This window comes from Bubalus bubalis, chromosome 11 (genome assembly GCF_019923935.1).
Source record: "Bubalus bubalis isolate 160015118507 breed Murrah chromosome 11, NDDB_SH_1, whole genome shotgun sequence".
In the NCBI taxonomy this organism is placed as follows: Eukaryota; Metazoa; Chordata; class Mammalia; order Artiodactyla; family Bovidae; genus Bubalus; species Bubalus bubalis.
Window position 1 is genome coordinate 82,820,703 of NC_059167.1, and position 17,583 is coordinate 82,838,285.

A 17,583-nucleotide genomic window follows, 5' to 3' on the forward strand; every position below is an offset into this window, starting at 1 on the left:
GGGCAAGGCAGCCTAACTCCCGGCTGACACAGATACCCAAAGAAGTGAGTTAAATGGCACACCAGGGCAGGCAGGGCTCACCAATGGATAAAAACACTCCTCCTCAAGGAGACCCAAGGACATTCAGGGATTAGGCCTCCCAGCATCTGTGCAGAGAACTGTCAGCTCAGAACCGCTCAAAAGTAGAAATGCCAGCAAGCAGTGATGTCATCACCCTAGTCATTCCCTCTCCCCCTGGGAAGTCCTGTAGTCCAGTGGGTAGAGAGCAGAAAAGCTTCGGCAAGATTGCAGAAAATTTCTGCTCTGAATGGGGTGCGAGAGATGGTCACAAGTGGGCTAAGAATGAGAATTAAAAATTCTTTGAAGAAAACCTTGCTGTTATTCTTTAGAGAGGTGGCAGGGCTGGGGGACCTTTTTGTCTTCTCCCTGTCAGTGCTGAGAATCCACTTCAGCATTAACACGAACTCCAGCCTTCTCCAGCCAACCCCTTCCCATTTCATCTCTGACCTAATCTGGCGCGTTGGCCCTGACAGGGTCTAAGTAACCCCTGGGCCATCTCGACAGCCCCCCACCCCGGGGGGAGAGTCTGGCCAGCCCGGCTTGTGAGGATGGGGGTCAGGGTGTCAGGCTCTCTTAGAGTGCTGGAGAGGAGTACCGCTGTATCTCTGGCAGAGCTAGTGGGATTTATCCATAAGCCCGGAGACTGCACTGAGAGAGATAAGCACGGAGAGACTGCACAGCTGGATCGCCGGCGGGCCTGGGGGTGGGGGTGGGGAGCGGACTCAAAGGGAGTGGGGGCTGTGCAGCTGCGCAGGGGTAGGGGGCCTGGGTGGAGAAGGAACTCCCCTAGCGTTGGGGTGCCACAATTTGCAGGAGAACCCAGGGAGAAGGAGGTCCACAGCTAGTCCCGGAATGCCAGATCGCCAAGGAGAGCCCGCTTGCTGGCTCCCTGCTGCAGCCAGCTAGTCTCGGAAACCCGCATCGGAAGCACCCCGGAGTGCGTGATCCAACCCCGCATCCGTGACTGCTGCAGGCGCATTTCCTCGAAGTCTTACCTCGAAGGGTTTGGGTCGCACCCGCGCGCCCTGTGCCTTCTGGAGTTTCCCCCACGCCCTCCTGGCCGGGTCGCCGCGAGGTTCCGCAGGGGAAAGACCAGCGGGGGATTGGCCCCCGCCCGTGTCACAGGAAAACCCCGGGAGCAGCCCCGACGCAGTGCATTTCCCGGAAACCCCCTCTCCAGGCGCGCTGCGGGAAGGCCCGGGACTCCGCAAACAGACGGCCCGCCTCCCCGGAGGAGGGTCGGAGACCCAGCTGAAAAGCATAACCGCGGGGGAGAGGCGAGCCGGGAGCTCAGAGAAGGAGAGACCGGGAAACCCCGCCCCACCCCCCTATCTTGGGATGGGGAATTAGCAACCCAAGCCCCTGCCCTGGGCTTGGGCGCGCTCCCAGCCTTAGGCCAAGGAAAGATACTCGAGGGCTGAGGATTAAGGTCGTCTCTCACCTCAGCCCCTAAGGTCCGGCAAGGGTCCACCCTGCTCCCCCCGCCGGGCCCGCCTCCGCCCCCCTCCCGGCCCCTGGCCCGCGCGCCACTGCCCCTTTAAGAAGCCCAGGTAGGCAGGCCAGGCTGCGGGAGCCGCTCCTATGGCAACCCGCGAGCTGCGGCGGCTTCATGAATATTCCGGGGCGCGGGAGCCGAGGGCTGCCGGAGGGCGCTCCGGGGGAGGCGGCCGCTGATGTAAGCCCGGCGGGCCGCTGGGCTCCGCTCGGCTGCAGCGGGAGCCCCGGGACGTGCTGGCCAGGCTCGGCCAGAGGAAGCGAGGCGAGCTCGCGAGCAGCAGCTGGCCACAAAGCCCGGGCGGCGGAACAGACAGACAGCCCGCCTGCCTGCGGGACACACGCCCCAGAGGAGCGCTGGCCGTGCGCTCTGCTCTCCGGAGCGGTTTTCCGAGCGCCGCGGCTGCAGCGCCGTTTCAACCCGCGCCCATTGTTCCCCGCGGGGGCGGGGCGCCTGGAGCCCGGCCGCGCGCCGCGCCCCTGACCGCGGGAGGGAGGGAGGGAGGAAGAGCGGGGTCCCCGCGCTCAGCCGGACCCGGGAGGAGGTGCAGCGCGGAGAGCCCCGGGACCCGAAGCCGGACTGGGAGCCTCCCCGCTGCTCACAGCCTGCCTAGCATGGGCGCCTGAGGCTGCTGGCGCCGGCGGCGAAGGACGCGTCCCTGCGGGCGGACTGACCGGCGGGAGGAGCTGGAGCCGGTCCGCGGCGCAGCACCCGCGCCCCTGCCCCTGGCCCGGTTCGCGCCCCGGCCCCTGGAGCCATGGACAAGCTGCCGCCGTCCATGCGCAAGCGACTCTACAGCCTTCCGCAGCAGGTGGGGGCCAAGGCGTGGATCATGGACGAGGAAGAGGACGCCGAGGAGGAGGGGGCTGGGGGCCGCCAGGACCCCAGCCGCAGGAGCATCCGGCTGCGGCCGCTGCCTTCGCCTTCACCCTCGGCTGCCGCGGGCTGCACGGAGCCCCGGGGCGCGGCCCACGGGGCGGCAGACGGCGAGGGGTCAGCCCGCGGCGCGGGCAAGTCCAGCACGAACGGCGACTGCAGGCGCTTCCGCGGGAGCCTGGCATCGCTCGGCAGCCGGGGCGGCGGCGGCGCGGGATCGGGGGGCGGCAGCAGTCACGGGCACCTGCATGACTCCGCGGAGGAGCGGCGGCTCATCGCCGAGGGCGACGCGTCCCCCGGTGAGGACAGGACGCCCCCAGGCCTGGCGGCCGAACCCGAGCGCTCCGGCGCCTCGGCGCAACCTGCAGCCTCGCCGCCGCCGCCGCCGCCCCAGCAGCCGCCGCAGCCGGTCCCCGCCTCCTGCGAGCAGACCTCGGTGGACACCGCGATCAAAGTGGAGGGAGGCGCGGCCGCTGGAGACCAGATCCTCCCTGAGGCCGAGGTGCGCCTGGGCCAGGCCGGCTTCATGCAGCGCCAGTTCGGGGCCATGCTCCAGCCCGGGGTCAACAAATTCTCCCTGAGAATGTTCGGCAGCCAGAAGGCGGTAGAACGCGAGCAGGAGAGGGTTAAGTCGGCCGGGTTTTGGATTATCCACCCCTACAGCGACTTCAGGTAAGGGGCCCCGGCGACGGTCCTGTGGGTTCTCTGAGCGGTCGCAGGCATGCTTGTCTTCTCGGTCCTGCCTCTCAGCCGGAGTTAACTTTCCTTCCTCGCGCTGGGAGCTTGGGGCGCCTCGAGGCTCCGAGACACCCCCAGACCTCCTCTTGCACCGCGCTGAGAACTTTCCTCTGTGCTCCAGCCTCCCAACCTCATCCTCTCCCGGTCTCGGCCGCATTAGAGGCAAGCTGAAAAGGTGTTCTGAGCCTGGCCTAGCCCTGCCCGCAGCCACGATGAGGCTCTGCCACCTTAAGCCCCACATCCCGCCTCCCTCTTCTGGGCTGCAGAGTTGGGGTGGACATCCCCAAGGCTGCTCCAGGTCTTTCAGCCTGCAGAGCAGGGCCCGGAAGACAGAGACTGACCTTTTGGCAGCTGGGCCAGCTCCTTGGGTGCTGACCCCAGGCATTATTATCTGCCTTCTGGTGTCCTGGGAAGCTGCAACTGGGGAGAAGCTCCAGGGAGACTGAGGTCACTGGGGCCTCAGGTCCAGGGTAAAAGCCTTCTGCATCCACCTTAGCCCTGGGCCCAGCCCCCCATGCCAAGTAGTGGGCCAGGAACAGGCACCCTGGGCAGCTGGCATCCAGATGAGCAGGGCAGCATGACCTTGCTTGTCGTGGTCAGTGAAAATGCCTGGTGTCCTGACTGATGAGCAGTTGCCCCGTGCCCCATTCTCACCCCAGTGGTCCAAGCTCCAGCATCTGCTAGGTCTTTCATGGGTCAGCTATGGTTCCCCAAATGGTGTAACTACCAGTCAGGGAGAGGAACCCCGCCCCCTCCTCATCACCAGAGTAGATGCCACTCTGGGCCTGAGGGGGTACTCTGCAAAAAGAGAGATTGATGATTTTCTCTGAAGTTAGAATCAGCGATGCCCCTACCCTCATCAAGATGTTGGGCTTTCCTGATGCACAGCATTGAAGTGAGTGTCTGGAAAACGTTCACTCTTTTGAGGTGGGTTTAATTCATTCTCTCTCTCTCTCTCTCTCTCTCTCTCTCTCTCGGGGCCCTGCCCCCTATTTAGCTCTCTTCCCTGCCTTCCCTGCTCGCCTGCCAATATAAATGAACATTTTGCCAATGCAGAACCCTCTTTGCAAACTCCAGGGAAGCTAGGTTTGTAATGAGAGCAAAGCCGTTTTCCATCCAATGAGAGAGATTTCTTATGCTAGGAATGACCAGTCAGGCAACACTCAACGGCTTAAAATAGGTGGTGAATGGAGGGCCCCTACCTTTTCCTATTTTGAGGGATCGCTCTACCTAACCCTAATATCCAAGATTCCTGTTCCCAGAGGGCATGGGCATCCAGAGGACAGACTAAACAAACAGCTACAGTCCTCAATGAGCTGATATGTGAGCTGATGGGAGACCCTCCCATGAGAAACTGTGGCTGCGTCCCTATACCAGTTTCTTAAAGTGTGGCCTCCCCTCAGGACAGTACTGGAGCCTGAGGATCCCAGCCTGAGCTAAGGGAGGTGTGGGAAGGTGCTGTTGTCTCCTGCATTCCCCCTTGAGGTCGGTGGGGGGGGCGGTGGCCGGAGGGAGGGTATCCTGGGCTCCTCCTGTCTCTGAACTCCCTGGTGGTGCTGGCAGGTAGGCCATGTCAATATCAACCTCCCTTCCCTTGCTTGGCTCCCTGCTGGCTTTGTTGTCTGAAAGCCTCTGTTCAGAGTTCTCACCACCAACCTCATTACCTGGGATGGGAGACTGCTAGGGACCAACCCCAGGTATGCCTAGCTTCTGCTGACAACAGGCATTAATGGAGCACCTTCTGAGAGCTGACTTTTACCCTCCCAGTTGCCCCTTACCCGGGATGCTGAAGGGCTGGGGCCGGGCTGACTGCATCTATGCAACCTCCCCTGCCTTCCTGATCGAACTCTGCCTATCTTGGCATGTCTGTCTGCAGTCCTCTTGCAGAATCTCCTACTAACAGCAGGCCACCTGGGACATGGCGGAGAAGAGGGTGGTAGGGATAGGGAGGTGTGGCTGCAATGGGATTGATAAATGGGCAACCAAAAAAGGGTCAGACTGGGCTTTGAATTTGGGTTTGTGCAACAAGCTACAGGAATTGGTAGCAGCAAGCATACACCTTCTGTGTGCAGCCTGATGCTAGGTGCGGTGCAAGAGAAGAAATCCAAGAAAAACTATCTGTGTGTGTGTGTGTGGAAGGGTTGTGATCATACCTCTAGACCAAAGCAGCTGGTCTCATCTTCACAAGGTCAAAGAGACAAGGACTATGGCCAAGTCTTCCAGGCTGAGAACACCCACCAACTCAACCCAGCCTCACCACCCTGCCCCACCCGCCCTGGCCAACCCAGCACCCTAAGCCTCAGTCCCTTGAGTTTCAGCCACTGGCCTTGGGCCTCTATGTGGAGCCAATCCCCAGTGTCCAGCTCAGGCTTCACAAGAGCTTCTATGAGCATTGTTCAGGCCCGTTGAGGATTTATCAATCATTTTGACGGTCAGGAAGCATTGATCCAACAGAATTGGTTTAATAAAGAATCTCTAGCAAACCACGATAGATTGAGTTTGTGGTTTGGAGTTCAGGGCTTGCCGTCACAGTCTGCTTCCGGCATCTCCTCTTCCTGGGGGAGAAAAGTTGGGTGCCTTTTCCAGGGGCTGGACTTGGCTACGCTCTGAAGGGCCCACATAACTTGGGGCCTGTAGATAACAGGCTTTTCTTGGTTGCCTCTGCTTCTGCACACCACCCACTACATGCACACGTCCCGTGTCCTGGCTACCCGCATGACTCCTCCAGTCTCTACACGCTTGTCTCACTTCCTTTCCCCTTCTACTCCGCATTTGCCTTTTGAATCCATATTTAGGGTTTGGTAAGGGAAGAGACCAGAACATGCAGCCCCTCAGGACTGTGCTCCCCAGGCTCCTTCCCAAGGCTGGTTGGGCCCTTGGGTCCTGGGTGGGTCCTTCCTTCCACGTGAGTCATGTCTTGGAAGCTGAGCTTGGTGGTGGGAAACTGGAACAAATAAAAAATAGTATCTGTGTGATCTTGTTTTCCCAAGAGGAGAGGAAAGGAGTGGGGAGACAGCGGCCCCCCCATCCCCCCGCCCCAGTGAAGATGTACCTGGTTTTGTTCCCAGAAATTAGGCTTTCAAGTGTCAGTCTCAGGGGGTTGTCCTGAGTATGTGACCTCTAGGTGTCTGAGCAGGTATCTTGGGGCTGTGCGTGTGGCCTTGGGGGCTGGAGGGAAGTCCCTATGTAGGACGTCAGTTCTAGGGCTACTCCTGTGCCCCAGACTCCAGCTTGGCCTTGAGAGTGGAGATAGGCAGAAGCTTGACTCTTCTCATCCCCCTGCCCATTCCGTCTCCTCGCCTAAGCTTTCTGAAGCTATAAAGAAAGGAAGGAAACAGCAGGCCCTGGAGGGTCCTTCTGCCAGGGGCAGAAACAGCTGGGTCCAAAACCACATAAACTGGGCCAATGGCTGGTAGGTCCCCGGGTTGGCCTAAAACTGACTTTCTGTGCTGCTCCATGGCCCAGGAACTGCCACTGCCCACCTCATGTCACTTCCTAGCCTTGTCTGCTAGGGGCGCCTGCTTGGGATATGAGCCTTCCCTGCAGCTCAGTTTTCCCATCCAGAAAATTGGTGTCCGCCAAGCCAGACACCCGTTGTCCAGCTGTGGTCACCCGGTGGAGGTAAAGTGAACTGTGAGAGAACAGAAATGCGGAGGTGAGCCCCGCCACCCTGGCCGCACTGCTTCCTTCCCTTAGTTCTGAGCAGACCAGATGGGCCTCTGTCCTTGGTTCAGGCCAGTGGTTCTGGATCTGCATCAGAGAACTGAGAACCTGCTGGAAACTATAGAGTTTCTATCCAGAAAGACACCCGTATCCAGACACACTTGATATGCACACTCTCAATTTCTGGGGTCTGTGGACCCCTCCTAAGTTGAAAACCATCTAGGTTGTGAACCCCACTCTGGGCCAGCTCCAAAGAGAGTCTTGGCCTGGGAGGGGCAGGGGCTAGCCTCCCAGAGCCTTCGCTGGGGCCCTCTGTAACCTGAGGCTTGGGCTGCCCGTGGCCTGCAGCATGCAAATGAAAATGGGGCGGACGAGATGCTTTAGGAGGAAAGGTGCCCTGCTGGGGGACGAGTGATTTGTCTGCCTCCTCAGTGCTCTGCCTGTCTCTCTCCCTTTCAACCATGGGAAGGGCTGTTCAGGTCAGTAGTGAGGAGGAAGCAGGCAAAAGCAGGATGCTGGGCCTGGGGCGTTCTGGGGCCTCCCTGGGGGGTCTTGTCCAGGACCGTGCTTCTGCTATCAGTGTGGAAAGCCAGGAAAGACACTGCAGGCTGCTATGGCGCTAGGGGAGGGGGAAGGGCGTTGGTGCAGAGGGGAATTCCAAGGTGAGCTGCCTGGGTGGTGCTGTCAGCTGGCCCGGTGGGCAGCAGGATTCTCCAGTGACGAGGATGTGCTCCACCTGCTAAGACTCGGGCAGGTGGAGGATGCGCTGCAAAAGGCCAGCATTCAGCGCAGGGCCAAGGTGCTCCCGGGATGTCGAGTGCACAGAAACCCAACGGGGCTGGGGGCCAGGACCCTCTGGGTTCTCCCCATTGCAAGGCTTCAATTCCGTGTCCGGCTGCTGCAAGATGAGGCTGGGGGCCTTTCTCCTGCCCGGCCCCGCCCCATTTGTTCCCTTAGCTGCTGTGAGCGCCAGGCTTTGGGGCAGTCAAGTGGGCTGTCTCACACAATGCTGGGCCCCCTGCCTTCCATGTGCCCTCCTCTCCCAGGCTGAGGGCCCTGGGGTCTCCTGGGATGCCCTCTCAGCCCAGTGTGGCCACCCTCATCCATCTCCCCCCTCCTTGCCCATCACATGGCATTTGCATAGAGCTCTGTGTAGGTCACAGTGCAGTGCTTCTCATGCCATCCTGGCATCCTACTCACCAAGGGCCTGTTAAAATGCAAATTCTGACTCTTTAGGTCTGGGATGGGTCTGAGCTTCTGCATCCTGATAAGTGCGCAGGTGAACCGAGGCTGCTGGTACCCCGCCTAGAACCATGCTGAGAGTACTGAGGTTCAGAGCGTGTGTTCCACGGATAACCTGGGCTCCCTGACTGAGTTTCTTGAGGCCAGAGACTCTCTCCTCCTCTTGGCCTTGAGGACACACAGCAGGGTGAGTTCTGTGAACTGAGTTGAGCCGCCCTCAGCCACAGAGGTCGGCACAGGCTTGGGGATGTCAGATCCATGGCCTCCCTCCCTTCCTGCATCACTGCCTGGACACTGCCGGCCCCGGATGCTGGCTGTTGGGATGGGGCGAGCAGGAGGAGGCCAGGTGGCCTGAGGGCCCTCATTAATTCATCCTGTCCCACTGTTCTCACAGCTTCCTGCCCCTTCAAAGGGCCGGAGGGGTGGCCGGCTGGAGAAGGGGCAGGGAGTATGGTGACTGCTGCGTTGTAATGAGATTTCTGGGAAGGAACAGATGTTGTCAGTGAGGGAGTCCAGAGGTGCCAGGCAGGCGAGCTGGTGTGAGGGGTAGCTGATGGTGGCTGGCTGGGAGGAGGACAGACACATTCAGTGAGAGCAGTGGCCTTGGCACCTTCGGAGGCGGGGGTCTCAAGCTTAATGCCCCTTCCCCCACCCCAGACCATGCCTAGCGGCCCCACTGGGCTGGACTTGCCTGTCACTTCTCGCTGCCACTGCCCAGCCTGGTAAGCATCCATCTACATCTAGATGACAGGGCTGACAAGTGTCATCGCCTGAGTGGCCTCACAACACTGGCCACCATGGGGGAATTCACCCAGAGCAGAAGGTCTGGCCCCAGTCCCCCGGGGGACTTGTCATGTAACTGAGGAGGCAGCCGGCTCCAGCACACATACCCCTTGGCTCAAGGGCTCTCACGGAGCTGCTGCTGCCAGCTGCTAATTAATAGAAGGGCTACTGAGGCCGGCCAGGCGGTCCTGCTTGGGCCCAGGGGATGTTGAAGAATCCACATTTCCCAGCCAGAGCGGGCCACAGGGAGGCCAGGGGCACTGCCTTGGCTTCAGAGAGGATGTTCTCTGCCAGCCAGGCTTTACCAAGAAAGCATTGCCAGGGCCCTGGAAATCTGTGATCCTGGAGCCTAGGCGGCCACTCAGAGACACTCTGTATCATCATCACTTACCCAGAGCCGGGGCGAGAGTCTGCCCAGTGAGGTAGTGAGCTCCCTGTCACCGAGGCTGCTCAAAATGAGACAGCAGTACTTACACCAGAGGTTGCTAAGCAGCATCCTGTGGACCAAATACAGTGCCCAGATGTGTTCTGTTTGACCATCACAGCGTGTCATAACAAGTCTGGGACAATGTTTAAAACGGAAGGATGCCAGACAAAGATTTGGCTTCCCAGCTTCTCTTGAAAAATCAGAAACTGGCAATGCCGGCCCCATGTTCCCACCCCACAGCAGGGAACTGGCACTCAGCAGAGGCCTTAAGCTGGCTTTCGGTCTCCAGGTGCCCACAGTCCCCTCCTGTCCTGTGGTCTCTGGCCTGCATCCAGCCGTATCACTTGTGCATGCTGCCTGACCCCGCGGGCTTCTGAGTTTACAACTCTGGACTCAAACCAATAGAGACTGAAGCCAGGTGGACTCACAGACCAAGAACCACCACTTATGAACCACAACCACGTGCCAGGCTGTGCTAGGAGCTCCATTTCTCATGTTTCACTTATTCTTCATCGTGGCCCGAAAAATAGGTTCTATTGTCCGCAGCTTACAGATATGGGAACTGAGGCTCTGATGGGGAAAGAAAAAAAAAAAGGATTTGCTTGAAATCACACAGCTCTGAAGCACCAGAATTTTTAATAGAATTTGAACCTCTTCTCTAGGACTCAAAACTTGTACTTGTCCCTTTTCTCTCTTCCTTCTTTTCTGTGTGTGTGTGTGTGTGTGTGTGTGTGTGTGTGTGTATGTTAGCTTTTAAAAGCTAAATTACAAAAGTAGTTCAAGAAAACATTCTCCTAAGGATGAAAACATTGCAAATAATACTGAACACACATTATCTGTGTGGAGGAGCTCAGCTGGCATGGGAAATTGAACAGGCCTCAGAGTACCAGATCTGGACAAGGCTTAGCAAGCTCCTGGCCTAAAGCCTTTATTTTATAGGTAGGGAGCTGAGGACCAGAGAGGGACAGTGACTGGCCCAAGGTCATAGAGTAAGTCCAAGTCAGAGATGAAACCATAACCCAAGAAGGGTTTTGGCTCAGAGGTCTTAGGGCTCCACAGCCTACCCCACCCCCAGCCAGAGAGGGGTCCAGGGAAGACTTCTGAATGGTCTCATCACTGGAACTCTTTTCTGTCTCCCCAGCCTCATGCCTGAATTTTGGACTGTTGAGTATGTTCAGGATCCATCTTAAATTAAGCTCATGAATGAGAAGGGAGTCTTTCTATACCTGAGAATGTAGCATCTGGAGGCTGAGCGATGCCTATCCTAATCCCCCACCCTGGGGCTGCTGCCCCTGGGGATCTGGACTGGGACACTTGCCCATCTGCTCCCCCTGCACAGCCTGACATGGAGACCTTTGGGATTTTGGAACTACATCTGGATGCCACTGATGTGTTTGGGGTTCAGAGGGGAAGGGAAGAAGCAGCCAGTGGTGTGTGTTTTCTCCACCAGAGAAATACATGGTCACGGGGTCTGTGAAGAAGTGGAGTCAGTCTGTGGCTTAAAGCTCAGTGTGCGACCAGGATCAGGGCTCAGCCTGGGACCAAGATAAGGCCTTGGTCTGAAGTGAGGAACTGGAGTCCTTGAACAGAGTCTTGGAGCCAATCTCAGTGCCTCCCTGAGACACTGGGGCTGGGGACAGGGTGGGCAGGCTGCCCATTCCATCCTCTGCCCTGCCAACCCCACCCCCAAAATCCCCCCTTCTTTTAAGCTCCCAGAGCTCCTACACCTCTTAGCATCTGAGCCAGCTGCCTGTGGTCTTCTCAGGGAGGTAAAGTACGAATTATAAATACTCAAAGGTTCTACCTCTGCCAAAGCCAGAGCCACCAAACCTCACATGTGCCCACTCCTGCCATGCTCTGGTCTCTCATTGTTTGGGACTGTGTCTATCTTCCCAGCCAGGCAGCCAGCCAGTGGCTCCTGCAGAGTAGTGCTCGGGCTGGGCAGAGAGATGTGCTGGCTTGGTAGAGGCACTCCCTACTTCCCACTGCATTCCCACCTCTGGGCTCCCACAAATTGCCGAGCAAGCAGTGGGACCTCCAGGTCTGCTCTCGGCAGCTGCGGGGGCCTGATAATTGGCTGATGATGATTTTGTGTCTGTCTAAGCATTTACCCGTGTGGGTGGGTATGTTATGTCTGCACAAACGAGGCTTTCAGAAATTAATACATAACACAGGACCGGCTAATACCTTGTCTTCTGGGCTTGGAAAGGGGTGAGTGAAGGGAGGTCGTGCCCACTGGGAGATCAGATGCTCCAGTCCAAGATTGTTTTCACCCATCATGGAGAATGGGGATCTCTACCCATCTGGCAAATAGGAGGGTAGTATTTCAGCTCATCTTAGGGTCCCCTGGTCGGGTTTGCAGGAGGGCAGACAAGAGATAGACCAATTTGGACTGATGGTCAGGGAAGGCTTCCTGGAGGAAGCAGAGCTGAGCTGGATCTGAAGGAGAGAGATACCCATTATGCACACTTTCTTGGAGGCGAGTGCCTGGGAGCTTGAGACGCCTGACTGGGTATTGTCAGATAAGGGGGGCAGATTACTCCAAACCTGCCCTTTTGGACCTGCACTCCTGAAGCTAGCCCTTGAGGACTCTGACCCCATGTCCCCAGGTCTTGCCCCCCAGTGCTGCCTGAGTATGTGTGTGTGTGCACTTGCAGGTGAGTTTGTCTGTGTCTCTCTCTGGCCTCTGACCCTGGGTCCTTGCAACCCAGGCCAGCTCTCCCAGGCCTCAGCCCCAGCTGCACAGCCTCTGAGAAGACTGCCTTCTTCTGCCATCCTAGACCCGGAAGGCAGATGTTACCACTGTAATAATGTCACTGAGTGTGTGGCCTGGAGCCCAGAAGTAATTACCCTGCGGTTCCCCATCACAGGCTGGAGCAGCCCCTGTCAATGATTAACCTGAGTCCCCGGCCACTTGACGCCAAAGCCAGCCATGGGCTTCTCCTACCTACGATTTGTCAGAGGATACTAGGCGATATCCCCTTCCCCACAGACAGGAAAGACCCTCCCCCTCAAGCCCACAAGGCTCCTAAATGCCACTGGCAGCTTTTTGAAGAAACATGGTCCAGGAGGGGGGACTCTGCAGCTGTGGCCTGTCCTCATGTAACATCAGGGCCAGCCCAGCCCGGAACCCTGGGCCTCTCATCCCAAGCTTCCCCGGCTTGTAACTGTCCACCCTCCCACGCTGGGTTTGCCTTCCTGACCCTCATCCTGTTCTGCCGGGTGACCTCAGCAAAGTCCTTTCCTCTCTCAGAGTCCAGCGTCATAGCTCAGTCTGAGGCTGAGAAGGGAGCAGAGCTAATTGGCCAAATAGGTATTGAACCCGTAATCCTGACCCCATTAGTGCAAATTGAGCCGGCAAAGCAGGGACTGTGCTGCTGACAAGTAGAGCTGATGAGAATCTCCTGCCCTGTTTCCTGAGACTCTGAGAGGCCCATCCAGGCGTGATCTTGGATTTACATGGCCCCTGTGTTCCCGGAGTGTGTGTGGGGTTCCTCTTTCTGTGGAGTCTCCACCAGCCCCTATCCTGGGTATCAGGACCGGGGCTCCCTAGCACATTGTTCGGTTATGCTGTGTCTGTTGCCCTCCACCCCCCAGCCATTAGATCACAGCCCCTGTGGGGGTGAAGATCAGGCTTTTCTCTGGGCAGAGGCCCCCACCCACCCCTTCCTCCCAGTCACCTCTTCTCTGGGGCCGGGGCCGCTGTCCCCTCCTGGAACTTTCAACATGGTCTCAAGTCAGATAGGGGGATCCACGGAGACCACAAGGACACAAGGACAGCTAAGGCTGGAAGAGTCCTGCAGGGCAGAGCAGTAGGACCATTGGCTTTGGAATTGGCAGGGGAAGGAAATGCGACAATGTCCATCCTGTCCCAGAGGCTCTGGGGAGTCATCTTCCTGCCGTGTTGCTCCAGGGCTTCTGTGGACAGAACCGAGGGGGCCAGCTGGAAGAAGAGGCCAGGTGAGACCAGGCTGTGCCCCATGTAGCTGGGTGGGCTGAGCCACACCCTTACCACCTTGGCCTTGCTCTCCTCATCTGAAAATGGAGCTGGAGAGGGGTTGGGTTTTAGCATGACCCCCAATCTGAAACTGGTGGCTGTAGAGTCACCTGGGAGCTTTCTGCAATTATGGATGCCTGGGTCTCCGTGCATGAGGCCTGGGCAGGTAGAAGTTTGGGAAGCACCCAAGTGAGCTGGGCACCCCGAGTGCCCTTTCTGTGCTAACCGTCTGCCAGTCTCCAACAGCAGTGTGTTCACCATAGCCCTCCAGTGCTTCCCAGAACCTGGTAGTGAGTACCTCCTAGCCATTCATGATGTTCTCCTCCCCAAGGAGTCATTCCCTTTCCTTCCTCACGGCAGGAGTAAAGAGAATCATAAAACTCTGGGCCTGTTGGGACCCCAGGGTCCTTGCTCTGTGTCCTTGTCAAACTGTGTTTTCCTGGAGGGAAGGCAGAGTCCCATCCAGCTCATGTCCCCAGAGCCCAGGCACTCCTGGGAGAACCCCATCCTAACAAGAAGAGGGGCCCGTAGAGAGAGTCAACGTTTAGCCACAGCCCTCCCCCCATCCCCACCGGTGCCCTTGTTCACCGTGTCCGTCGCCTCCTTGGCCTCAGGAAGTTCTGCTCTGAGTGCATCCCATCTCCTCCTTGATGAGGTGTGCCTCCTGCAGAAGCCGGTGAGCCCTCCTACCTGATCTCCCCTGAGCTTGTGCTCACGTGCGACTCCACAGCAATATTCTATTTTTACTTCATTCTCCTAAGTGGGAAGAGCTGTGCTTGAGCCTTTTTTGTTTCTTGTAAGCCAGCTGAAGAAGTTCTCCATTGCTGGCCCCCTCTACAATTTCCCCCAAATGGTCTGAGTGATGCTCAGAGAGGTTGGATCACTAGCCTTAAGGAACACAGCATCCTGGCAGTTCAGGGCCATTGTAGAGTAGGTGACCCCTGCTGTATAGTTTGGTGTGTGTGTGTGTGTGTGTGTGCACGCATGCACGTGCATGCTTTTATGCTATTGTGTGTCTGATGAGTGCACAGATTTAGAGTCTCCAGTACAAGGCTGAGGCCTTCAGAGAAGCAATGGGTTGATGTCTTGGGTGCTCCTCATGGCCAGGGCTGGGCTTGGCTGTGCTGTTGAGAAGGTGCAATAACAATTCTTTCCCCAAGGAACTCTTTCCTCTGCACCGTCATGGCTCCCCATGTCCCCAGAAGAGTCCTGACTACTCAGTCTGACATTCAGTATGCCCCCATCCTTTCTTTGGGTCAGGATTGAGTTCAGGGAGGGAGTGTCATGGATTTCTGAGATGGGCGCTCTTCTCTCAGCAAGCTTTCCCCCTGGCCAGCTGCCCTTGTCTAGCTTCTGCACTGCAGAGATCCATGGAATCAGTATGTCTTTAGAGAGTGCCTGGCTCCATCTTCTCATTGTACTACTGTGGACACTGAGGCAGGGATCGTGGGAGGCAGGGACTCCTTCAAGGGCACACAGCAAGTAAGAGACTGAGATGGGTAGAACCCAAGACTCTTGGCCCCTGGTCTAGCTTCCTTCTGCTGGATAGCACACACCTCCTTCTTGCAACCACAAGGCCAGCCTTCCTGACCAGTGGGCACTCTCAGGCCCCATCCATTTTGGGGTTTTTGTGCCCAACAAGCCATGCTGCTCCCCCCTAGACTGAGGGCTTCTTAAAGTGGGACTGAAACCGCTAGGTGGCATTCTGGGGGGCCCTGAGGTGCTCCAGTCCTTTATGTCTCAGCTCAGAAAGATTTCAGCAAGAGGCAAATGATAGATAAGAAGTGATTTATTAGAATAGGATGCTTGTGAGGCTTACAAGTGGGTGGGTGAGAGGGTACCATGCCAAGAACTTACTGGGCTACAGTTTTATAATCAAAGGAGACTAAAACCACCTTATTCCTCATTCTTGAGTAGACATCACACTTCCATCATCAGTTCCTCCTCTCTGTTGTGTGGGGGAATTTTCTTGTCCCTATATGGTCAAGCCAGGACTGTCATGGCACTATGGAAAAATTATCTCAGGTCTCAGTACAGTGAGGGTCTTACACTTTGAAATGTTCCCTTTCCACACACCTCTGGATCCCCTTAGTCCTGAGGCCAGGACCGGCATCTGAGTGGTTGTAAGAATAATAATGATGATGGTAACAGCCAGCATGTGCTGATTACTTGCACTGTGTAGTACATTATTAATGTTGTCTCATTGAATCATCTTGGAATCCTGTGAGATGGGATTAAAGGTCTCATTTTGTACATAAGAAAACAGACTCAGAGAGGTTGAGGGATTTGTCCAAGGCCACACCGCCAGGTATCCGGACACTAGAGAGCGTCACTGCCACACTGTCTGCTGTGACCTAGCTGCTCCACGTGTGGCCCCTGGACCAGTGGCCTCAACATCGCCTGGGATCCTGTAAGCAATACAGGTGTCAGCCCTCACCCCACACCCAGTGAATCCGAGTCTGCATCTTGGTAAGATTCCCCAGGTAATTTAGGCACTGTGCAGTGTGATTAAAAGATCACAGAAGGGGAAGGGAAGGTTCTAGCAGTTTCAGCCCTCACACAGCTCACATTCTCCTTGGGGAATGGCTGCAACTAGCCCTCATTGTATGCTGAGGGACTAGGAACTCAGCCCAAGACTGAGAGGGACCAGGGAAGAGTTACCAGGGAAGAGGCAGGGGTAAAATGTCATTTTGGGTCTTCAAAAAAACAGAAACAAAGCCAAATTATGTTCTTCAGGTAATAGCGCATCCTCACAGGAAAGTGAGTTCCCAAAAATACTCCAGAATCTGGATAACCCACCATAAGCCCAGCGTTAGCTGGATGCCCTTGTCTGAATCGCACCGGTTGGGAGGCAGCCTCAGGCGGCCGAGGGAGCAGCTACCTGGGAGCCCTGTGATTCTGAGTCAGAGAGTTTGAGGTGGGTTAAAAATAGAGCCCTAGTGGCCAGGCGGGGGTGGAAGACAGCAATTCATCTGCTGTAGGGAAGACCCCAGGCTGGGTCAGGGGACGGTGGACCAGAGGAGGGGGGTTGGGGAGGCGTTTATTCCTCTCAGAGGCCGGAGTTGAGGGCGGTGGGAGGCAGCGCTTTCCAGTGTGAGAGGGGCGGGAAGGCAAAAAAATACCCGACTCCTGCGCCGCGTCCCCCTCGGGTGGGTGGAACGTGGCGAGGGGGCTGGGCCGCAGCTCTGCCTGGGAGAGCCTGTGATGGGGAGGGGCTGGTCCCTGCTTCCCAACAGTTGTTATTGGTTGTGGGAGAGGGAAGGTGTACCACGTGTGTGCATTCCCGCGCGGGGCGTGCGTACGTGTGTGTATGTGTGAGTTGTGGGCAGGCACGTGGTCTCCTTTGCCGGTTACACCTGCCCTTCAAACGGCCTCCCTCTGTCTCGTCATCCTTAACCGCCTCCAGAAAATCTGCTCCTCCTGCCGTTGTGTTAAGACAGCACCTTTGTCTCAGCGCCTAGGAGTTCCCCGCGGACCCGTGTCTCTCATATCAGCGGACTCTTCACCGCATGGGTCACTGGTCCGTGATTAATTTTTTTTTTTTTGGATTATTTTTCTGATTAAAAGGTAATATTTGCCCATTATGGGGAATTTAGAAAATAAAGAAAGCTATAATATAGAAAACAAAAATCACCCATAATCCACTACTTAGAAATAGCCATGTGACTTCATTTTTAAAATTTTTGACAGTCACCCTCTCCCCCCACCGCAACAGTCTTTAATACACGCATTTATTGAACAATAAGACAATTTTACTGAGACCTCACTCCCCCCACCCTTCTCCTTCTGGGTGCCGCTATTGTGTCTATATCTGGGAAAAGGAAGAGGTGTCATTTCTGCTCTTGGGGAGCACACAGCAGGTGTGGGGAGACAAGACTAATCCTGGGTCTTCAAAGTGGGGGCGACGTAGGGGCATTCAAGGGAAGAAATGGAGCTGCCTCTTCCGTGCCTCCCCCCCACCCCGCCCCCCGACACACACACCCCACCTTCTGGATCTCTGTGCAAGCCTATCAGGTAGATGGGGAATCTTCCAAGTCCCCACCAAGGGGGCGTGCCTGAAAGGAGGGTGCGTGTCTGTAATGAAGGGGCGTGCCTGAAAGGAGGGGGCTTGGTGTGTTCTGCCTTGCCAGGCTTGTGCTGGTCAGGATGGAAACACAGTCATGGCCTTGGTTGACATCTTTAGCCTCAGTCACCCCCCACCAGCTCCTGTCATCCCTGTGTTAGAACCCCGACCCCACATTCTCCTGGCCAGTCTCTTGTTCATCTACCTTCCCCCACCCCAGCTCCCACTCCTCCGTGACT

The 17,583-nt window shown here is 56.9% G+C and overlaps 2 protein-coding genes and 1 long non-coding RNA gene across 4 annotated transcripts in view; 1 reads left to right on the forward strand and 2 right to left on the reverse strand.

Annotated features, from left to right (window-relative positions):
- REC114 (REC114 meiotic recombination protein) overlaps positions 1-1,337 on the reverse strand; it is a 189,711-nt gene extending 188,374 nt beyond the window's left edge. Inside the window, exon 1 of the mRNA XM_006061429.4 lies at positions 1,056-1,337. Coding sequence (XP_006061491.3) covers positions 1,056-1,322 — 267 coding nt within the window. The 5' untranslated portion in view covers positions 1,323-1,337. The remainder of the gene's footprint in view (positions 1-1,055) is intronic.
- A 975-nt stretch (positions 1,338-2,312) lies between these two features.
- The window catches only part of HCN4 (hyperpolarization activated cyclic nucleotide gated potassium channel 4), a 44,038-nt gene continuing 28,767 nt past the window's right edge, over positions 2,313-17,583 (forward strand). For both annotated transcript variants that reach the window (XM_044925347.2, XM_025296179.3), the window contains exon 1: positions 2,313-3,103. In XM_044925347.2, coding sequence (XP_044781282.2) covers positions 2,313-3,103 — 791 coding nt within the window. The remainder of the gene's footprint in view (positions 3,104-17,583) is intronic.
- LOC123328176 lies at positions 7,483-14,007 on the reverse strand. Its single transcript, XR_006542958.2, has 3 exons — positions 13,870-14,007; positions 12,965-13,081; positions 7,483-9,854 (listed from the first exon to the last, which is right to left on the reverse strand). It is a non-coding gene; the product is annotated as an uncharacterized LOC123328176 (long non-coding RNA).